At 47.3% G+C, this 24,204-nt stretch overlaps 1 protein-coding gene across 1 annotated transcript in view; it reads right to left on the reverse strand.

The window, feature by feature from the left end:
- Positions 1–12,983: 12,983 nt before the first annotated feature.
- Positions 12,984–24,204, reverse strand: part of TRIM71 (tripartite motif containing 71) — a 61,781-nt gene continuing 50,560 nt past the window's right edge. The window contains exons 4-5 of the mRNA XM_040246314.1: positions 19,171–19,305; positions 12,984–14,649 (exon numbers count right to left, since the gene is read on the reverse strand). Coding sequence (XP_040102248.1) covers positions 13,198–14,649; positions 19,171–19,305 — 1,587 coding nt within the window. The 3' untranslated portion in view covers positions 12,984–13,197. The remainder of the gene's footprint in view (positions 14,650–19,170; positions 19,306–24,204) is intronic.

Consider the following 24,204-nt stretch of genomic DNA (forward strand, 5'->3'; position numbering starts at 1 on the left):
ATGAAAGCCCCAGGAAAATGGCTTGCCTCAGGGGTGAAGTCCCCATACCAGGAGGGTTCCAATAGGAAAAGGCTATGTCTGGAGCTGACAAAAAAAAACCCACAGGGGACTTCCCTGGTGGTCCAGTGGTTGGTTAAGACTCTGCAGTTCTACTGCAGGGGGCACAGGTTCGATCCTGGTCAGGGAACTAAGATCCCTGCTGCATGGCCAAAAAAAAAAAAAACCCTTCAGACTTTATCCTAGACTCAGAACCTGTGACTGAGAAAGGAAGACATTCTGCAGCATTTTCCCTTCTGAACCAAACCTCATTGTGTCTAAAATGAGAACACTGGGCTGAACATCTTTAAGGGGAGCAATTGGGCTAGGAAGGGCAGTACAACCTTGGGAAAAAACCCCACACCCCCAAACCCTTCCACTGTACATCCTTGGCCTCATGCCCATTCATGAGGAACGGCTTCTCCCATCCCACCCCAACATCCTCTATCACGTCTCTCAGTGTTTCCTCCATGTTCAACATACTAAGTACTAAATACTAAAATCTGGCTGTTTCCTGAGAACACTGATTTTTCTCTAACCTTCTCTCCAGCGACTGTTGTTTCTCAAACACTGCTGCTGCTAAGTCTCAAACACTACTGGTTCTAAAATATTTGGAGGAGAAAAGGATCAGAAAGGTGCAATGTCTGAGCAGGGAGGAGATGAGAACTCTGAGCCCCAAGGTAAAACAGCTTCAGTTATGAGAAGGCAGGAGCTTCTGAATTAGGGGGTCTCTGAAAGTTGGGGTTTCTGGCCTGGGGTCCACAGAGGTCTTTTCCCCATGGCTGAATGATGAAATCTAGGGCAGAAGAGATGGAAGCTTGATTCCTTGATTCACCAGAACCACAATATAGAAAGGTTTTTGACCCCAGGTTGGAACCACGCCCTCGGGTTTGGGCTCCTGCCTGACACATAGGGAAAGTCACTCAACCTCTGGATGAACTTCCAGCCCCACCTATCACCAAGCCTTTCGGGTCTCCACTAACATGTTTTCCCTCAGATTTTCAGCTTAGCTTAGCTCTTTCCAATATTCCCAGTCCCCCAGCTTTGGGTCTGTCTCCTGCTTCTCATCCCTGGCCCTGGCCTCCTGCATCTGCCATAGAACCAGTACCCCAATTCTGGGCAATTCTTGCACCCTTATCATCCCACCCACACAAGCCAAACCACTGAGCTGAGATCCAAGGCACCTGGCCCTTCTGGGCAGTGTGGTCAAAGGAGACAGGAAGAAACAGACAGCATGATGGTGAGGCTAGGAGAGGAGGGACAGCAGAGACGGAGGGTTTTGCAGTTCTGCATATAACAGGAGAAGCATAGTGAGAGAGGAAATAAAGAGGAGTCGGACTGGGACTTCCCTGGTGGTCCAGTGGCTAAGACTCTGCGCTTCGAATATAAGGGACCCGGGTTTGACCCCTGATTGGGGGACTAGATCCCACATGCCGCGACCAGGAGTTTGAATGCTACAACTAAAAGGTCCGGCATGCAGCAAAATAAATACATAAATATTACAAAAAAGAAAGAGACTTGAAATGTTTGAATATTTGACTGCAGAATGAACTAACGAATGAGCAAAGGGGCATTGCCAAATCTCTAGTCTGAAGTGTGACAAGGGAATTTCCCCTGGCAGGTGTGAGGAGGTTGCTAAAGGAAGCCAGCTGGCAGGGAGATGTGCTCAGTTTCACAACTTGTTATGGGTGGTGTTGGCAGAGATTCCTGGAGAACTGACAAATATGAAAATGAACTCTTCGGTTCATAGTCGTACCTAAACACATACACAACCACACAACACAGACCTGCATATCTGGCATGATCAACAATAATATATAAGAAAAAAACATAAAGAAAAAAGAAAGAATAAAAGAATATACATATTTAGGGGGAAATTTATACAAAAAGTAGTAAAATAGAACAGAATAAAAATTTAAAAGCAGAAAGGAACCCAAAGTAGTAAGCAGTGCCTCTTTCAAAAAAATTTTTTAAATTAATTTTTATTGGAGAATGGTTGATTTTTCCAGTAGTCCTGTATGGATGTGAGAGTTGGACCATAATGAAGGCTGAGTGCCAAAAAATTGATGTTTTTGAACTATGGTGCTGGAGAAGACTCTTGAGAGTCCCTTGGATGGCAAGGAGATCAAACCAGTCAATCCTAAAGGAAATCAGTCCTGAATATTCATTAGAAGGACTGAGGCTGAGACTGAAGCTCCAATATTTTGGCCATCTGATGTGAAGAGCCGACTCATTAGAAAAAGCTCTGATGCTGGGAAAGATTAAAGGCAGGAAAAGGGGATGACAGAGGATGAGATGGTTTGATGGTATCACTGACTCAATGGTGTTAGCTTTTTTTTTGGAGTTTGAGTAAGCTCCAAGAGACGGTGAAAGACAGGGAAGTCTGGTGTGCTGCAGTCCATGGGGTTGCAAGGAGTCAGACATGACCGAGCCACTGAACAACAATAGTTGATTTACAATGATAGTTTCAGGTATGAATCAGCAAAGTGAATCAGTTATACCCATGCATGTGTCCAATCTTTTTCAGATTTTTTTCCCATATAAGCCATTACAGAATATTTAGAGTTCCCTGTGCTATACAGTAGGTCCCTATATATTTTTAATATATATACACATATTGTATATATATATACAATGTACTCATTGTACATGTAGATACACAATATGCAGATTGTATATATACAAACACAATATACTCATTGTGTATGCTGCTGCTGCTGCTGCTACGTCGCTTCAGAAGTGTCCAACTCTGTGCGACCCCATAGACGGCAGCCCACCAGGCTCCTCTATCCATCGGATTTTCCAAGCAAGAGTACTAGAGTGGGGTGCCATTGCCTTCTCCTCATTGAATATAATATAGACATATATACACAATATACTCATTATATATAATATATACACAATATACTCATTGGAAAAGACTGATGCTGGGAAGGATCGAAGGCAGGAGGAGAAGGGGATGACAGAGGATGATATGGTTGGATGGAATCACTGACTATATGGACATGAGTTTGAGCAAGCTTTAGGAGTTGGTGATGGACAGGGAAGCAGTGCCTACCAAGTATTTTTTTTTTTTTTTCCTTACAAAGTGCTTTGATAGAGGCAAGCAGTCAGCAATTTCACCAAAAAAACAGTGCCCTATAGCAGGTACCCCCACCTCCAGGATCTAATGCCTGATGACCTGAGGTTGTTGTTTAGTCATGAAGTCATGTCTGACTCTGCGACCCCATGGTGTAGTCCACCAGGCTCCTCTGTCCGTGGGATTCTCCAGGCAAGAACGCTGGAGTGGGTTGCCATTTCTTCCTCCAGGGGATCTTCCTGGCCCAGGGATCGAACCCGTGTCTCCTGCATTGATCGGCTGAGCCACCAGGGCAGCCCATACTCTTCCAAGGTGGGCTTCTGCCTGTATCGTGGTCTCACTTGCTTTAGGAAAAATGTACTGGAGGGAGACCTAGTTGGGAGAGTATGTTGCTATGTGGAAGGTGCAGTGAATATGGGTGGTGATGGAGTCACAACAGAGCTTGTTTTTCAGGGATTCTGCTGGAACTGGCTGGGAACCTTGACGTGCTGGCACCTGCCCAGCCCTCCCGGCTGGGGGACAGTATGTTCCGGGCGGGTCCCTCCTCCCTTCTCTCATTCCCATCCCAGACCTTAATATTATAGGCACATTCCTAAACTGAGTTCCCAAACCTGATGAGATCTCTCAGTCCAGATTAGAGCGTGTGCCAGCCCCTCCCAGCTAACCCCAACTCATCTGGCAGATGGTGGTCCAGGCTGCTGTTGAACTCTCCTCAAGCAGTAGGGTCTGTCCCTGCCCAGACCACACTGTAAAAACTTAAAAGTGTTGGGAATTCCTTGGAAGTCCAGCGGTTACGACTTCACAATTCCATTGCACGGGGCACCGGGTCAGGGAACTAAGATCCCCCAAGACAGGTTGCTTGGCCAAAAAAAGAATACAGTTAAAGTTTCAGATTCAACGATAGCTCGGTCCAGTGAAAATACTGTCTGCAGCCTTTTGTAACAAGGATATTGCACATTACTAAAAATAGAATTCGTGTTACCTGTGATAGCCATTTTAAAACATGTTATCAACTCTACTTCAATAACACTGTTTTTTAATGTTGGGAATGCTTGACTGTGAAAGTTGCCAAGATAAGCCTCCAATCACTGAAATCAAAGTTGACAACTTCTGAGTCGAACAGTAGGAAATTACCCCATCCAAGAAAATAGAATTGTTAGGCCACCTGTTCCAGCAAGCCCTATTGAAGGGCTTGGTTGAGCAGAAAGTACATTCACATCACGGAATCCACCAAGCAAGAGAGGTAAGAGTGGGTGAACACCCAGCCAAAATAATGTCTGTATGATTTTGGATTAACAAGGTCATGTTCACATTTGCCAATGTTGCAGGAATATTTGCCTCCAAACCTAGCTTAAAACCCACACATCTTCCCCACCAAAAGGCAACCTCCCCACCTCGCAGGATCAAGAGTAAGCCTATGCCGGCCCAGCAATCCCCTGGTGGTCCAGTGGTTAGGATTCCGCATTTCCACTGCAGGGGAGATGGGTTTGATCTCTGGTCTGGGAACTAAGAACCTGAGTGCTCTGTGCACCCCACCTACCCCCCCCCCCCATCCTGCAAAACAAAAAACAAACAAACAAAAAAACCCATGAAACAAAAAAACACAAATATGTAGTATTGTTTTGAGCTTTTTTCAAACATATGAAAGCCTTACTGTATGGAGAAGGAAATGGCAACTCACTCCAGTATTCTTGCCTGGGAAATCCCATGGACAGAGGAGCTTGGCAGGCTACAGTCCGCGGGGTCACAAAAGAACTGGACACAACTTGGTGATTAAACAAGACCATGCTAAAAATGCTTTTAAGAGTGAAGGATATTTTCTTACCTCTAATGTTGCTTTAAAAATAGCATTACAAATATAAAATTAATATGCCCAAACATTGTTAATAAAAGAAAAGTAACTAAAAGTTATTATAGATCCAGCACTTCTCTGAGACAAACATTATATATTGGCTTCTAATTTAAAATTGTCAATTTCATCAAACATCATTTAACTTTGGTTGGCCCTTTATAGTTTGCATAAAACAAAATTGATTTTCTTCATTTCTGTGATTTAGGTATTTTCCATATTGGGCAAATAATTTGAACTTATATTTCAAAAAAGGTATACCATCAAGTCCCCCTGAAACTAGCTCCTTCGACTTTTATATGTACCCCCAGTTAGCTCCTGGTCATTCATTTTATAGTCCAGTGAATAAATGTATCACGTGTACTCATGTCTTGTGCGAGTCTCTCCAAATTACACTCTAGGTGAAAGGTCGGATCTCAGTGCATACCCACGTCTTCCGTTTACTAGGTATTGACCCCTGCCAACGGTTGTACACTCCCACCAGCTGTGTATGAGTTCCTAGCACTTGCTGTGAGGCTTTAACATTTTTGTCAAACTTTTGAGTACAAAGTGGTATCTTATTTTTGTTTAGTTATTTCCCTGAGCTCTAGTGCAGCTGAGCTCTATAAATTACCTAACTGATCCTTTGCCTATTTTTTTAAAATTGGACTTTATTTTCCTTATTGATGTGCTTTAAATATTCTGGATTACTTGCTGTTATTTATACCTTTATAAGGGGCTTCCCTGGTGGCTCTGTGGTAAAGAAGCTGCCTGCAATGTAGGAGACACAGGAGACTTGGGTTAGATCCCTGGATCAAGATCCCCTGGAGATGGGAATGGCAACCACTCCAGTATGGCCTGGAGAATTCCATGGACCGAGGAGCTTGGTGGGCTACAGTCCACAGGGTCACAAAGGGTTGGACATGACTGACCTTTAGATTTTCATACCTTTATAGGTATCTTCTCCAAGGCCAAGCCTTCTCTTTTCACTTTTTAATGATGTTCATTGGACTGATTTTTTAAGATTTTCAAAGTAACAACTGCACATATTTTGGTCACATGTACATCTCTGGTTGGCTGGGTGTGTTCACCTCATTCCTAAATCCAGGCTGGTGATGCTACCTTCCTTAGAATACTGCCTGAGGTCCTGGAAGAGGGACCAGAACTCAGCAAGGGCTCACCAGGCCCAAGAAATAGCCCTGCTGGGAAGTGGCACTGTATCACTACCACTTACAACTTTCAGGGTAGGCCAGCCATGCGGCCCTCCCAATACAAGTCCAGAAAAACCAATCAAACCTTTCATTTAAGCATTAATTTTTAATATAACCCAATGTACTGTGCCTTTTCATATCGAGATTATTCATATACCATAGAATTCACCCACTTACTTGTAAAAACCATCACCATTGCCTAGTTCTAGATCATTGCATCATTTGAGAGAAATCCCAGGAGGATGTGGATTGCAGGGGAAGGTTATACACATGTGAGGGTAGGAGGTCTCTGGGAAATCTTTGTGCCTTCGTCTCAATTTCTGTTACTAACCTAAAACTGTTCTTTAAAATAAAAATTGCCTTACGCACCCCTACCCCCCCACCCCCGCAAAAAAAGAAAAGTTGGGAACTTCCCCTAGTGGTCCAATGGTTAGTTAGGCAGTTTCACTGCTGGGACCTGGCTTCCATCCCTGGTCAGAGAAAGAGCCTACATGCCACAGGATATGGCCAAAAATAAAATTTTAAAAATAAAGGTGTTTTAGGGACTTCCCTGGTGGTCCAGGGGCTAGGCTAGGACTCTGTGCTCCCAATACAGGGGGGACCTGGGTTTGATCCCTGGTAGGGGAACTAGATCCCACCTGCCGCAATTAAGATGCAGTGCAGCCAAATAAATAAAAATGTATTTTTTTGATGTTAAAAAAAAAAAAAGTCTTGGTATCCATCTGTTTTGCAAACACGGCATGGACCCAATCTGACCCACTGACCCGAGTACCAACTCTGGATCCTCCATCACAGATGTTCCTTTCATGATGGCAGTGTACACACCCTTCTTTACTCTCGAATCAAGGACCACACAGACACAGCCTTTCCATGGAAAAAACCCTTGTTTATTTGATTAAACAAAAATAAAATAAGCTGCATAGGAACAATTTTAAAGTCCAAAGAGACACCAACTTTGTTTTAAGGCTGCAGTAGCTGATACATCATCTCCTTGCTACCTTGTCCAGCCTCCTCTGTGGACCACAGCGATACATTCAGAAGCCTGTTAGCTAACACAGGAGTTTTTGAACACTTTCCCATCGGTTCTTCACCTGCTCATTGCCTGTCATGCCTGAGGCCTGCAGTGTATCATTAAAAAGTAAAACTCCAGAAGGGAGGGAGGAAGGAAAAAAAAGAAACACCCAAACAAGAACCCACCTTAAAGGTCTGGGGAAAACCCTTTACTTCCCCAGTTCTCCACTTAATGGACAGGATCCACACCACCGCTGCAATGCCCATTTTGAAAAGTGTCAAGAGGCAGTCAGCAACCAGGAGGGCTTGCAGCATAGGTTTCTGTGGCCCAGGCAGTTAGTCTGGTGGTGCATATTCCTTACACCATGTCTGCCTTGAACAAATTAAAAAAAAAAAAAAAAAAAGACTTATCATAGTCATTCTAATCTCAGGCAACATGCCCGTGTTAATTTCTCCAAATTTGCATTTGCTTTTCTCACAAAAACAAAACAAAAAAACCCCTTCAACCAAGCCATGTGTTCTACACTTTCAATTTTAAAGCATTTTGTTGACCGGGCATGACAGCTAATGGACAGTATTAAGCAAGATTCATTAAAAAAAAAAAAAACCCAACAACAAACACTAACAACCCTCCCACCCACCCGAATATACCTAACATGCTAGTTAAAAACAACATCCCTTGCCCACCCACCCTCTCACCTGCATCGAATTGAAGAAGAAAAAAAAAGAAAGAAATCTTACCGCCCTAAAAACAAGAACATCCCAGAAATGTGAAAAATCTTCCTCTGAAAAAGACAACTACACAGACTGCTAGAAACACAAAGAACTATTCCAGAGCTGGTTATTTCAAGAAAGTAAACACTGTGCTTCACACAGTAACATTCAGTCAGTGTGCTCTGGGATAGAGCCTTAAGAAAAATACTACCTGAGCTTGTAAGTTAATACAATCATTAAAAGGAGGTCTACGACCATGTGGATACACAAAACTTTTAGAACCATTACTGGTTAAATGATGATGGAAAAACATCCCACCAGGCTGGCTTGTTAACCCGTAAGATCAGTTTTTAAAATAGGCATCATTGAGGTATTTCTTCACCATGACATCTTTAAAGCAAATGCACGATTATGACAGTGGTCTTCAGGACCCTCTCTTCCAAACTATAACAAAAATTGAAGCGAGGGGAGGAAGAGGGGTGGAGAGGCAATACAGTATTATCACGGTAATGTGCTTCTCAACTTTATCAAGTATTTAATCAACAAGCAAAGGAAAAGAACAACCCATCAAAGAACATGTTACCTTTGGTAGGGGGAAAGAAAAAATCAAACACAGAAACAGTGACACACCCTTCACCATCACTGCTCAGACAGTGATTGTTGCAATGTCACGGTGAGGCATGCCTTGCTGGGTCCAGAAAGGGGATAAATACAATCGCGAGGTCTAAAGGATGCTCGTTCCCTTCCAATAGGTGATGTTTTCAACAACCAGACCCTTAGAATTGCTCCTAAAAGGCTGTATTTGTAGACATTCAAAATACAGATAAAACATTTTTTTTCTCTTGAAGAGGAAAAAAAAAAAGAAAGACCTAAAGGTCTTTATTTGCAGTTAAGTCCTCATACAGGTCAGATGTACTCGTGGTTTCAGAACACTGAGCAACGTGCTAACGGTGTGTGTTGTTAACTCCTGGTGGGGGAAAAAAGCCAGATTGGTAAGAAATATTTGGGTTTAAGGACTCTGTGCTGCATGAGTATAGGAAGATTTGGTTTCCAGGTTTCTTTTTCAAGGTCGGTCCAATGTTTCTCCTGGGAGAAGTCAGTTCTGGAATTAATGAAAGCATTTTCTTCTCGAGGTAGCTCCCTGCTCCCACCCACTCCTGGTGGATTAATACTATTCAGAGACCCCGTCAGATGCTAGTGTGAGGTAGAGGACTTTTTGCCAAAAGTGAGGTAGAAAAGAAACAAAAGCAGACGGTGTGGAGTGGAGTGGGTGTGTGTGTGTGTGTTTTTTGCATCTGTCTGTGTTTTATGCCCCGGCCTGCCAACAGCCAGAGAAGATTGGGAGGGCCAGGTTCTGCGATTCCACCACACGCAAGTATTAAGACTTTTTATACAGCCCCAGACTGTTGGAAACTCAGTAAGAGTGATGTCTTAAATAAATACTTTTTGGCACCATTGGATTTTTTTTTTTAACAGCAGAAAAAAAAAACCCCATAAAACCAGCCTATAACTTTGGCATATCTTTCACTATCTACCAGGACAAAGCAGTCTTAAGATCTTCAGAGAGGAAGATGACACACAGAAGACAGTAAGACTTCCCTCCTCTAATCATTAAGCTTTGGCTTAACTAGAATAAAGCAGATGGAACCAATCTCACGGTCTTCTCTTACAACCGCATTTCAAAGTGCCTTCCATTCTGGCAACTTGTTTTTGGCCCAGTGTGTAATTTAGATTTTGTTTATGGTACCCTAGTCTTGTGATTCCCCAGATAAGTTAGACTTAAAAGGGTTCTGTCAATCAAAGAGTCAGTGGACTTGGGGTCCTGTCTGGGCCACTGGGCTGCAGCCAGCTTGAGTGCCACCCGCCAGCCACCACACAGCACAGGCTGAGATAGAACTGCTTCTCGTGACCAAATTCGCACAGGAGTTACTAGGTTGGCCAAGAAGTTCGTTTGGATTTTTCCATCACACCTTAAGGAATAAACCCTAGCAAATTTTTGGCCAACCCAGTATTCAAAAAAAAAAAAACCCACAACCATACAAAACAAACCCAAACACCAGTAATACTTCTGAAATGTCAAGTTGGTGTCAACCAAAAGTGGTTTGCCTCTGTGGGTTAATTTCCTTTAGCCATTGCAATATTTAAACCTGTACATCTAAATCCAATTGGCATCTCAAACCATATACTGACCCTACACCCCATCCCATCCCCTGACCAGATCAGACATACACGGGGCTTACTGTCTCAGCATCACATTCCTGAACAGAAACACTTTATCCTCCTCCCTCAGAGCACCCAGGAACCCTATCTTCACACCAACTTAAGGACTCCTGCTTTGACCCAATTCCTGCTGCCCTGGTGTCACACCTCCTAAGGGGCAGAGACCCGCACTGGTAAACATTTATTGTGAACAGCCTCACCCATTCTAGGGAGGTCCAAAGGCTAGCCTTTCTCACGACTCTTGGATCCGGAGCATTCCATACTGTACAAGAAGCACACTCCGAGTGCTTTGCACCAATCCCTTGTGGGTCAGGAGTCAATCGGGAGCAGCCACAGATGGCAGTGTTTTACAAACAAAAGCTTCCCAAGTGTGACCACGTTTCTCGAATGGCGGTGACGCACAATCCTAGGCGCAGGCAAGTTAAGGAGATGTATCTTTTACAAAGAGTGAAGAGGCTGCGTCACCCACCCTCTGTGCTCGTTTCAAGGAGGGGGCCTGTTTGCTTTAAGCCTGCACACTGGACAGTCAATTAATGAAACCCTGGTCATTTCAGCCACGTGTGGAAACCCTGGATTCACAACCAGATCCACAGACAAACTTTAACGAAGCAGCGTTCGTTACTGCTATGCAACAAGTAAAATTTCTCACTCAGGTCCCAATATGTCCCCACAAATAGGGAAACTGGGAAGCAAAAGTGAGGGTGAAGATGATGAAGCCAAAGACAGACTGACCGAAGGTAGTGACTACCTCAAACAACTCAGCCTAACCATAATCACGACCTGAGTTTCAGAGAACATTTGAAAGAATTGTCAAGATCCACTCCCCCCCAGCTAAAAAAAAAAAAAAAAATTTAAGCATTTAAAATCAGTTGTCTTTGGTGATTATTTGGGGGGAGCAGGAGGACTGAGAGAAGGAAGATCAGCACCAAGTTATTCCAAAAAAAAAAAAAAAAGAAATGCTTTATTACATGTGCTCTTTACCAGTCAAAGAACTGAGAAGTTAGGCACAACATAAAAGACAAATGAATAGGAATTAGAGAGGAATTCACTATTAGGGAATCACTATTAAATTCTTCAATCAAAGAAGAGATGCTTTAACTGAACAAAGTCTCCTGGCACCTCCCTACCCAGCAACACCGCATCTGGGTGACAGCAGTTTGAAGCTGCTTTATGGAACGAGGTTTTTCCCATCTTGGTCACTTAGAAACCCCAGCGCTAAAGCAATGGGAAGAGAGGGGGGACCGCAACATGGTGAATATCCCCAAAAGCTGGATGGGAAAAGCAATTTGATTGGCTGGCTACACTATTTCCCATCATCTCCTTTTCTTTGGGAACAAGAGTTGTTCTGTTAGTTTATTCTGTTCGTTAAAAATCCTAGCCATCCTGCGAGAGGAATTTCTCTTCAATACAGGGTCAGACACTGATCTGTTAGGGGACAGATCCTATTCAACACTGCCATCCAGGCGCACCTCACTCTCTGGTGCCCCTCCGGAATTTGGTTCTCACTTCAGTATTTGAAGACGGCCAAGGCTTAGAAGCGCAAGGCTCTGCACCCCAGTCCAGCTCCTGACAAACCCACCCTGTAAAGCAACAGATGCCATCTGATGGTTCCGCAGCTGGGGAGACCGGCTTCCTAAATCTTCCTTCTTTGGTTGAACTAGGGGTATTCTGTCCTATACGTTGTTCAGGTTGGGGCGATTTTGGCTTACAAACCCTTTACATTCAAAGGCCTTTGCGGGGAAAACGAACCACACCCCGTGGCTCAGGAGCAGACTGCTCTGGGAAGGTGAGCTGAGGAGAGGGCGTGGGAGTGGGCTGTTCCTACTTGACTCGCGAACAGCCCATCTCCCTGAACTTCCAAAGCAGGAAAAAATTGTGCTTTTAAAACAAAAGTTGATTCCTTTGCCTCCTCATCCTAGGAGGAGAAACACCTAGTGTTCAGAGAACCACAGTCAACTGCAGTCTGGGGGTCCCTCGCCTGTGTCTCACGCTCTGTGCTGACCCACTCAGCACGTGCACGCCACCCACTCACGTCCACGCTCCAGTCCATGCCTGAAAATCCTCATTTTGAGAAGGAGGTGACTTTTCTTCTTCCTTCAAACGTATTCTTTATAACCAACAGCAAATGAAAAATCACTTAACTTCTGAGAATACTTTTAAGCAAAAAGCCTGAACTACATCTATTTATCAGAAACCGAAAGTGTGACAAGAAAGTTCTTTGGGAGGTGGTTTTGCTATTTTGGTGTAAGGTGGTTGCACTCTCTCTCACACACACACATACACACACCCCCTCCCTCAGAAGAAATAAAGACTGCACACCCTAAAATAGGAATGGTCAGCTTTTCTCGGCTAGCAAGCCACAGCCACATCTTCTAGGAGTAAGAAAACATGATGATGAACAGGATGAGAAACACACTGAGGTATAAAAGGAGAACACAGGAAAGTTCTCTGTTGCAGCATTAAAAAAAAAAAGAAAGAAAAAAAAAAAAGATTTTTCCCATAAAGATCAAGATCACACAACACAACCTAACCCCATAAACACAGTATTCTTAAGAACACAAATACTCTACAATTAAGAATCTTAAATCCTATTTTCCCAAGTTTTATAGTTTTTTTTTTTTTTTTTTTCCTTTTCACTTAGTAGTTTTCTCATGTTTCTTTCCTTGGCTCAATCTACAGAACGCACCCCACCGCACACATCCAGTGCCCACCCCCCATCAGCCACAGAGATGCTAGGCTTGTGCGTGTCACACCCCATGGAGCGGGGAGGGAAACCCCCACTGAGCGAGTGTGGGAGGAGGCAGAGGGCCTGTCCGAGAAGGAAATGTAAAAGGTTTCTGAGGTAGATAGAGATATCACTTCACAGGCTCAATCCCTGCAGAAAAGATAAGTACATTCATCTGTAAAAAAATAAAGATGAGGTAGGACGTAAGCAATGTTGTACTTTTCTTGTTGTCTTTCAAACAAAAGCAAAAAAAAAAAAAAAATTATTTTTTTTCCCTGAGACAGTTTCCTCTTTGAAATTCAAAAGGGGGGGAAATAGACAGAGAGGAGAGATGGATACGCGCACCCCAAACACGGAAGCCCAGGAAATGTGATTAGAAGATGAGGATTCGATTGTTGCCAAAGTCCACCACGACGATCATCCCGTCCGGCGTGACCGCTATGCCGGAGGGCCGGTCCATCTGCCCGAAGCCGCTGCCCTGGGCGCCGAACTTGCACAGGAAGCTGCCGTTGGCCTCGAACATCTGCACCCGGTGGTTCCTGGAGTCGGCCACGATGATGCGCCCCTCCTGATCCACAGCCACGCCCTGCGGCCGCAGGAACTGCCCGTTGCCCGTGCCCTCGGAGCCCAGGAAGCGGGCCGACTGGCAGTCCGGGTGGATGACCAGGAGCCGGTGGTTGTTGAAGTCGGTGACCACCAAGTGGCCCTCGTGGTTGAAAGCCACGCCCCGCGGGGAGTCAAAGTGCTTCCAGAGAGCCCCCTCGAAGCCGTACTTATTCAGGAAGACCCCGTCGGGCCCGAACAGCTGGATGCGGTGGTTCCGCGTGTCTGAGACCAAGATCTTGCCCTCGGAATTCACCGCCACGTCCCAGGGGTAGTTGAACTGCCCGTTCTTGGTGCCCTTCTCCCCGAACTTGAGGAGGAACTGGCCCTCGAAGGTGAAGATCTGGATGCGATGATTGTCCTTGTCGGCCACCACGATCCTGCGGGAGGCATCGCACGCCACCCCGGCAGGCCGGTCGAACTGCCCCGGCCGGGAGCCCAGCGTGCCGAACTTGTGGTGGAAGGTGCCGCACGGCTTGAACACCTGGATGCGGTTGTTGCTGCGGTCGGCCACCACGATGTAGCCCTCCTTGTCCACGCTCACGCCCCACGGGCGGCAGAGCTTGCCGTCGCTGTCGCCCTCGCTGCCGAAGCTCAGGCCGGGGAGCCCAATGCCCACGTAGCTGCGGCCAGACTTGACCACCACCTTGAAGGGGCTGTTCTCGATGTGCTGGTTGCACAGGGTGACGGACACCAGGTGCTCCCCCTCCAGTTGTGGCCGGTAGCTCACCACGTACGTCCCGTTCTGCTGGTCGCTCACCTCCGCGCCGAACAGGTTGCCATCGGGGCCCAGGACCACGGCCGACATGAGGTCACCCCCCGACAGCCGTGGCTCCCCGTCGTGGTCGTAGCCGATGACGGTGAAGGAGGCCACCTTTCCCTGCAGGGCCCGCTTGAGGCCATCGCCCGTGGCCTTGGTGAGTGGCGCGAAGGCCCCGCTGCTGACGAAGCCGAAGGACTTGATGGCGAGATACAGGGCCTGGTCAGGGGGTGTGAACATGACCCGGTCATCCTCCTGGGGCTGCAGGAGGCTGCGCACGGCCTTGAGCTCCTGTGCCTGGGCCAGCATGCGGTCCCGGGCCAGCAGGATGTCCAGCGCCCGGCCCTCCTCTAGGACCTGCTGGACGGCGCTGATGGTGCTCTCCAGCTTGTTCAGGTTCTGCCGCAGCTTCTCCACCTGCAGGTACAGTGACTTGGCCTTCACCTGGCGGATCTTCTCTACCTGGAGGGAAAGGTGAGAGCCAGAAGAGAGGACACGGAGGCTTAGAAGACAGACAGAAAGCAATTCATCGGCTGACAGACTCACACACCAAGGGAAGCCTCAGACTGAGGGGATGCAGAAATGACTGGTCTCCACGCCCCCAGCATAGCAAAATGCAGCCAGAGGAAGGCGGGGGAACGTTCCCTGGTCACAGGCGATGACTACAGAGACCTGATGGCTAAACGCAATGACTAATCCTGGACTGAGGAAATGCTGCCATTGAAGGATGGAGTGGGACTTCCCTGGTGGTCCAGTGGTTACGACTCTGTGCCCCCTGGTCAGGGAACTAAGATCCCACATGCCTGGTGGTATGGCTGGAAAACACCAGTAACAAAAAAACTACTACTGGTGAAATGTGACTGTGGACTAGACTCAAGATTTGAAACTAGTGTCATATCAAGACTCAACTTCCTGGTTTTGATTGAGGGAATGTCCTTGCTCAGAGGAAATGAACATTTAAGTTTGTAAAGGTGCCGAGTTGCCAACATTCCAACTTACTCTCAAACTGCAGGCATGTACCCACGCACACACAATGATGAGAAGAGAACAAGATGTAAATCACTGGTGAATCTGGATCAAGCACACATGGCGTTCTTTTATTATCCCCGCAACTTTTCTCTAAGCTAGAAATTAGGGACTTCCCTCTGGTGGTCAGTGGCTAAGACTCCATGCTCCCAATGCAGGAGGCCTGGGTTCAATTCCTAGTCAGGGAACTGGATTACACATGCTGCATCCAAGAGTTCACACGCCACAGCTCAAGATCCCATGTGCTCTAATGAAGACCAGTGTAGCCGAATAAACAAAATATTTTTTAAAAAATTTTGAAGTGAGAGTTGCTCAGTCGTGTCTGACTCGTTGCGACCCTGTGGACTGTACAATCCGTGGAATTCTCCAGGCCAGAATACTGGAGTGGGCAGCCTTTCCCTTCTCCAGGGGATCTTCCCAACCCAAGGATCGAAGCCAGGTCTCCCATACCGCAGGCAGATTCTTTACCAACCGAGCTATCAGGGAAGCCTTGTAAAAATTAAATGAAAGGTAAAAACAGCCATGTGTCAGATGTAGATGTTTCCTGAGCACCTCCACTGCACCAGGTGGTAGAGATACACGTGGTCAAGGGCAAACACGCGCCTCACCCCACTGAGCTTATCATTTGAAAAGACAGATACTAAGTAAGCAACGAAAGACAGAAAGACTAATTCAGACAGTGCTAGGGGTTAGAGGGTAAACACAGTGTGAGGGAGACTCACGAGGGAGGTCTGACTTAGACAGAGGTTTTCAGGGACATATAGCCTTGAAGGCAGAGAGTAAAGTGGCAGACATGGGACCAGAGGCTGGACTGCCCAACAGACGGGAGTGCAAAGCTGAATCCCAACAGACTGAATCTTCTACACAAGGGCCAGAAGTCTCTTGAAGGTTATTTCTGTCTGTCTCTTTCTCAACATACACACACACACACACAATCAGCGGGAGAACACTTATGTGTGGAGGGAGTATAAGGAAGGATTTGGTGAGCATCTAATTCCAGAGTACAAACTAATCCCCCCTCTGTCCCCCATCTTCACTGTTTTCTCTGTTCACAGGTTTTAGAGATTTTCAACAGGGAGCCTAAGAGGTCCCACACCCCAGATCTGGAGACACGACCTTTTTGGGCAACTGCTGGCCTGGATTATCTCCAAAGGGGCCTCTAACCCTAAAGTGCTATAGTATGCAAAAACACAGCTTCTGTCCTGTTTCTGAGGGTCCCAAACCACACTACTAGGGAACGTGGGATTTTTGTTTGATGATGAAGCAGCCATTTCTCCATTCTTTCGCATGAAATAACTTGAGATTCCTCTAAGTTTAAGTGTTTTGCTCCGTGAAGAGAACAAACCAGCCGCCTGGCTAGTCTGCATTGTTCTGCAGAGAGGACCGTGACTTCTGAGTGCCTAACTCATCTGAAAGCCACAGAGTGTCTATTTTAGAATAAGGGTTCACTGGTAGAAGGGCTGGATTTAATCCGATTTCCCCTTGCGGGGTGGATAGCATGATTCTGAACCCGATTCCTGCACATTCATCTGTCCACTCTGGAAGGATGTTCCTGCAGAGAAGCCCAAAGGTGTGGACCAAAGAGAAAGCACATCTTCCGTTCTCACTCTGGACCATATCTCTGGGCCTCGGTTCTGATCCCTCAACTGTGTGGCTGTAAATGTGTAAGCCACAAGAAAGGAGGTGTATCCAGACATGTAAAACTGGGTCACTCAGCACTCAAGTCTTTTCAATAACCAAGATGCACAAAAAGAAAACCTTATACAAAGGTGCCCAGGCGGGAGGCAGCAGAAAACTTAGTTATTAGTGGAGAAGGCAGACTTCCCCAGGATGTGGGGCAAGGCACTCCAGCAGAGAGCAAAGATGAACAGGACTGCTGTGTGTCCAGAGTGAGCAAGCCGATCTGGGGTCACCCAAGAGTGAGTTTTTAGGCAAGTAAACAAGAAGCTGCTTACATGAAGAACAGACAGACTCTGCTTCCCAATCTGCACAAGAAGCTGCTTACATGAAGAACAGACAGACTCTGCTTCCCAATCTGCTTCTCCTATGGTAAAGCACGTGCTCTCTAGTGCTCCTGAAAGAGCACGGCCCTGCGAGGGAGGAGGATGCGAGTTGGGCCCACCAGCGGGAGGGGAACTAAGGTGAGGTCTGCAGAAACCCCCGCACACAAAGGCCTTTTCATCCACAAATCCAGAAGAGCAAGTTTGTGGCAGAGTTCACCACAGAGCTCTCAGGTTGCAAGAAGGGGGCCCCTTTCGGTTATAATTACCATTCGTGGGTGGCATGGGACCGGCAGACTGGGGGGACATCAGAGTGTCTGAAAACTGTGACAGGCCCACAGAGGTGCCCGAATATACCGTGTGAATGAACTCTTGGACGGTTTCTACCCGAGGACTCTCCTGCCAAAAGGGAGCAGAGCCATATTCCTTGAGAGACCCGAGCAGGCAGAAAGCAATCCAACGCAGCCTTCCAAAAGGCCGGCACAATGCACTGTTTTAGGGCACAGGAAATTGACGAGGATCATTTTCAGAAATCAAGATGCCATCAGACTGCCCTAGTGGCCCAGCGGACAGGCATCTGCCTGCCAATGCAGGGGACATGGGTTCAATCCCTGATCCAGGACGATCTCACATGCCTTGGGGTAACTAAGCCCGTGCACCACCACTACTCAGCCCAGGTCTAGAGCCCACGAGCTCCAACTACTGAATTCAGGCCGTGTGCCTAGAGACTGTGCTGCGTAACAAGAGAAATCCCCCAACTGCAGGGAAGAGTAGCGCCTCCCCCCGGCCCCGCCTACAACTAGAGGAAGCCCCTGAGCAGCAATGAAGATCAAGTGCAACCAAGAACAAATAAATAATTGTACAAAGAAAATCAAGATGCAATGAGCCCAACAAGCACCACACCCCCAAGTACACAATTTACATAAGGTCTGTGTAGTCTTTGCTGGCATCTTTTTTCAATTTTTTTTCTGGCCGTGCCAAATGACACGTGGGATCTTAGTTCCCCAACCAGGAATGGAACCTGCGCCCCTTGCACTGGAAGCACAGTCTTAACTAGTGGACCACAGGGAAGCCGCTGTGTAGTTGTAGTTGTCATTGTGTGTTCTGAGATGGTGACTGATTCCAGTAGAACTGGAGTGAGGCACTGGACCCTCTCAAGGCTCCTGCCCTTTTCTTCCTGGGTAAGGGTGGAAGATCTGACAAGAAAAAGCTGCTGCGGACGTGGGCGGGACGAGTCATCTCTCCGGCTGATGTTATCTAAACAGCACACCAGCGGGCTCTGCGCTCCTTCCTGCTCCAACAGGAAGAAAGGGCACACACGTTCACTGCCCCTACACGGAAAACTGGCTTTCCACAAGGCGTCAGGAAGTCCCACCAGCCAGGGCACCAAAACTAAGGATGTGTCCTAGCAGCCTGCTTTCCTGATGGCAGCCTCCACTGTACTCTCTTTCTGACTAGAATTTTCTGTTGTGTCTGCGATAGAAAACCCAAGCCTCCTGGGACTCCCCTGGTGGTGTAGGGGATGCGGCTCCCCATCCCTGGTTGGGGAATTAAGATCGCACAAGCCAAAAAAAAAGGTGTCAAGAAAACCCAAGACTCCATCCAATCTCAGGGACCTGACTACTTCTCAAAGGAGTCTTTCTGCTCGGAGGGCACCAGCAATGTCTAGACACGCCTGCATCTTTCTGCGAGAAAGAAATGGCAACCCACTCCAGTGTTCTTGCCTGGAGAATCCCAGGGACAGGGGGAGCCTGGTGGGCTGCCGTCTATGGGGTCGCACAGAGTCGGACACGACTGAAGCGACTTAGCAGCAGAAGCAGCATCTTTCTGCAGACTATTCGGAAGTCGGAGCCAGGGTCCAGGGGATGATATCAGAACACTCACTGTCCTGCTGCGGCTCACAGAGGACATGCGGCCGCCGAGCTGGCCCAGGGTGGGCTGGGGCACCCCCAGTTACCTTCCACAGCAGCTCACACTCCCGCTCCTCCAGGGCTTTCTTGTGTCTTGCAGTCACAGCTTTGACCTCCGACTGCACCACCTTTGCCTTCATCTCCACCTGCTCTGCCACCGTCTGGGCCTGCTCGATGCTCAGCTGGAAAACCAAAAGCAATCTCAGAGGACGACAAAGACTTTCATTCCCCACAGGCAACACTCAAGGCTGCTTCTCTTCAGCCCTGAAAAATGGATGCTGTGGGCCCCCACCCAGGCCTCGTGGTCCCCATCCTTGGAAAGAGAGCAGGCGTCGGGAGAAAGAAGGGATTCTGTCTGACATGTAACTGGAGGAGCTGCTGGGCAAGGGCTGTTGCTTCTTTGTATGAGAAATGGCACCTTCACAGTGAATGTCAGGATCGTTCAAGAGATAACTCCGACACAGTGAAACCACTATAGCTGGGTCCCAGCCCAAAACTGGGGACTGAGGGTCAGATGTGAAATATACGACTTCAGGCACGCGAGTGACTTCCCACAGGCTTTCCGGCCCGGATCCCTACCTGGGGGAAACCCCGAAGGCCAAGCATATCCCTGGAGGGAGGCATGCCACAGGCTGCAGCCTAGCTCAGAAGCAACGGCAAGTACAAACTGAGAACGGTGTCGCACCCACCTGAGAAGCCACACCTGTGGTCAGACACACCTTGCCAGAGCCCATCCCTGCCCCCGCTACGCCCCTACTCTGTACCACCAGCCCCCAGTAAATCAGCCCGTTTAATCAGACGTAGTATTGCTCATAAAAAATTAATCCAGACAGACGGCCTGGTGTTTTCATGAATATTACATGATGTGTCTTGAGAAGCCACAAGGATTGGAGATACTGAGGTATTAAATCAGGGATTCCAAACCAACTGCTGTGGCCCAGATCAGGAGGAACCCAAGGAGCCTTAAGGGTCTGGATCCTGCCTGGGCTCAGCAATCAGCTGCAGGTGAGCAGTCAACCGTGTGCCTGGCACTGGAGGCTTTTTGGGACATGGAACGCATCCACGGCTGGCGCCCGTCCTGGGTAAACCAGGCTGGATGGCTGTCTTGGGGCTCAGAAACCCAGGTTCGTTCAGATCCCAACTCCACCTCCTACTAGTTTCTAAGGTCTCAGACGTGTTCCTGGCCCTCTCCAACTTTGGGGTGAACGTGATAAAAATGCAGAACAATACATGGCAAGAGCTGGGTCCAGACCCTGGCCTGGAGCCAAATATGGCTATTATTAACAGTGCCTAGCTGAGGAGCCCCTGCAACAAGGGCGCAACCATACTCTCCCTTCACCCCACTTAGCCACATCATACAAGCAGGTAGGCCTATTCGTACCTCCCCCCGCTTGTGATGTGATCCCACAAGCGACACTCAGCACACACAACGTGGTGCGGCTACCACCACTATCTGGCTCCAGAACACCATCTTCACCCAAAACGAAGCATCCATTCGCCATCTCCCCTCCCTCTCTACCACGGCATCCAACACCTACTGTCTCTATAGATCTACAGTTCTGGGTATTTCAGACAAATGGAATCACACAATACACGACCAACCTTATTTTCAGGACCAGGCTCTCAGCTAATCAGTTGTGACAAGCGCTTCCCTGGTGGCTTAGCCGTACAGATCTGCAGGAGACGTGGGTTCAATCCCTGGGTCAAGAAGATCCCCGGAAGAAGGGGATGGAAACCCACTCTAGTATTCTTGCCAGGGACTTCCCTGGTGGAGTACAGTCCATGGGGTCAAAAAACAATCAGACAACAACTTAAGACACTCAATAACAACCATCAGCTACAATTCATTCAGTCACTTATAATTGAGACTCCTAACTGACCACCTTTCATGCTCAGTAGGAAGACACATTAATGGGAACCCCATGCAGCTGCCCCCAAACCAGACATGGTGGACATCCCCAGGAGGCCTAAGGACCCACTGAGTGGATCTGAGCTGGTACCTGGCTGATCGGGACACCTCACAGGCTATCCATGGCCTGGGATGGCTTTCACCTCCAAAGTCACCCCAAGATTCCAAACCTCAGCTCAGATGTCACTTCCTTCACTAAAACTGGAAGCAGAAATACCCAGCCATGACTGCAGTGGGTTAAACACCATGCTGCCAAAATTCAGATGTGCCCGAAACTGCAGGAAATGACTTAACTTGGAAATAAGGTCTTTGCAAATGTTACTATTTAAGATGAGGTCACAGTGGACTAGCCCGAATTCTAAATCCAATGACTCTTACCATACAGGGCTGGGGGAAAGTTAAAAGTCAAAGAGTCAGTCACTCAGTTGTGCCCGACTCTTTGTAACCCCACCGACTGTAGCCCGCCAGGCTCCTGTCAATGGAATTCTGCAGGCAATAATGGAGTGGGTTGCCACTGCCTTCTCCAGGGGCTCTTTCCAACCCAGGGATCGAACTCGGGTCTCCACCTCTGTGGGCAGATTCTTTACCATCTGAGCCACCGGGGAGGCACAGAGGGCCATGGGTGGACAGAGGCAGAAATGGGAAGTGATGCAGGTACAAGTTAAGGCAGGAAGAAGCAAGACAAGGTTCTTCCCTAGTCTTTACAAGGAGCACAGCCTTAGTGATACCTCGGTTTCTGACTTATATAGTCCAGAACTGCGAAAAAATAAACTCCTATCGCTGTAAGTCATCCACTTTATAGCAGCCCAAGGAAACTAATACAGCAGCAGACAAGTTGAAATAGATGGATGTATCCAAATTACCCCAAAGAGAAAAAGTTAAGACTGATCAATCAAGTAAGTGTGTATATGAGCAGATATATAACAGAGTCACTAGCTTTCAAAACATCTCAGGTTTTCAGTAGGGACTGATTCAGAAAAAGAGAAACCTCACTAGACATTTAAACAGAGACGATTTAACGCAAGGAATTTGGTTGTACAGGAAGTGGAGACCTACTAGGGCAAAGAGCACCCTGAGGATTCAGAGATAACTTCAGTCAGCAGCTACCACTCCTTGGTGTCTGAGAACAAAGAAAAGTAGGGGTTGCTGGGACCCAGAAGTGTGGAGAGGGACACCCCAGGGCCCAGCTCACTCTGGGAGTGGCAACAGCTGGGAATTGGAACCAACTTCTGCTACCAGGAAGGGAAAAGAGCTGCTGCTGAGAACAGGAAGTCAAAAGGAAGAAACAAGGTCCTTTCCCCGACTTCTAGACATGCATCACGGAGCCAACCATGCCTATGTCTGTAACATTGTAAAACGCTTCCCAGATGGTAAGCAAAGGCATCAAGCTGCCTTAGGTTTATATTAATGTCATATTACTTACCAAACTGATTTTCCATTAAAAGCAGAGGAAATGGAAATAACAGGCGCACATTCCTACAGGGCAAGAACTGGCTGGAGGGCAGTGACCACCATCCACCCCTTGCATGGACAATATGGACAGTGAGGGTCTGGTCACCCCCCACCTTACCCTGTCTCCTACCCAGGCTGCTCTCAGCATCTCCTCCCCTTGGGTTTGACCCTCCTACCCTAGGATAAGAAATATTTCTTCCATTTTTCAAACAGGTAAAATTGAAGTGAAGTGAAAGTTGCTCAGTCGTGTCTGACTCTTTGTGACCCCACAGACTATACAGTCCACGGAATTCTCCAGGCCAGAATACTGGGGTGGGTGGCCTTTCCCTTCTCCAGGGGATCCTCCCAACCCAGGGACTGAACCTAGGTCTCCTGTATTGCAGGAGGATTCTTTACCAGCCGAGCCACCAGGGAAGCCCAAAACAGGTAAAGGGGAGCAAAGCTCTGGTTGTAATTTGAGTCGTCCCCATTCCCAAAGTCATAAAAGCTCGGTATGAAGAGACCAAATGGATCTTTCTTCTCCAAACCCTACACAACTTTCAGGCAAGCACTGCACTCCAAGGTGTGCAGACCAGGACCTGCTTAACTAACTCCCATTATTTAGGCAGAGCATTTGAAGGACTCAAGAGGCAGATGTGTTGGGGGAAATGGCAGTGGGTGAAAGGGTTGGGGAAGCTTGGAAAACAAACACACACTTGGTATAAAAAAAGAAGTGTGCTCCATGACTGATTCATGTCGATGTACGGCAAAATCCACCACAACATTGTAAAGTAATCCTCCAACTAAAATAAATAAATAAACTTTTTAAAAAAGAAGAAGAGGGACTTCCCTGGTGGTCCAACAGCTAGGAATTTGTGCTCCTGATGCAGGGGGCCTGGTTCGACCCCTGGTCAGGGAACTAGATTCCACATGCCAAAACCAAAGATTCTGTGTGCCGCAACCAAGACCAGGCACAACCCAAAATAAATATTTTTAAAATAAATAAATAAGAAGGAAGGAAAGAAAAGGGGGGGCGGGGGAGGGGGGAAAGAAGAAAGATCACCGAACAAGCACTTGAGAAAAAAACGTTGTCTTCAAATGTTAACAGATTCAATCAAACACTTGAAGTTGAGGATCTCAATCTGGGCAGGGAAGTCAGTGATGCCAGCTGACTGTTGAGTGGCGGCCACTTAGTACCGAGGAGAGTCTGAGGCCAATCTAGGTTTCACTGAGAAGAGTGCCAAAAGCGATTAGTGATGTCTGCATGGAGAACGGTGGTGGCCTGATGACAGGTATTTAAAGTGGCCCAATAGTCAGAAGATAAGAGAGGAGCAAGTGTCACCGATAAAGGGCACCACAGCAGATATGAGAGTTACTGCTGTATCTTTAGCACACTGAGTATCTTTCAAACTATGATTCATCTTAACATTGTCAGTGGGCTTTTTTCCTTTCTTGGTTGTACACAAAATAAATGTGTATCTTTCAATTAATGGCATCTTAAATGTGATGAAAAAGGAAGTAAAAGAATCAAGGCTGTCTTACGTGGAAAGCAACTATATTCCTGATCCCAACTGTGGTTGGCCCCAGGGAAAACCTTTATGAAATTCTCACATTACATTTGTTGTTGTTCAGTTGCTAAGTTGTGTCTGACTTTGCAACCCCCCAGACTGTAGCCTGCCAGGCTTCCCTGTCCTTCACCATTCCCCGGAGTTTGCGCAAACCCATGTCCATCAAGTGGGTG

The sequence above is a fragment of the Oryx dammah genome, unplaced genomic scaffold, assembly GCF_014754425.2.
Source record: "Oryx dammah isolate SB20612 unplaced genomic scaffold, SCBI_Odam_1.1 HiC_scaffold_9, whole genome shotgun sequence".
In the NCBI taxonomy this organism is placed as follows: domain Eukaryota; kingdom Metazoa; phylum Chordata; class Mammalia; order Artiodactyla; family Bovidae; genus Oryx; species Oryx dammah.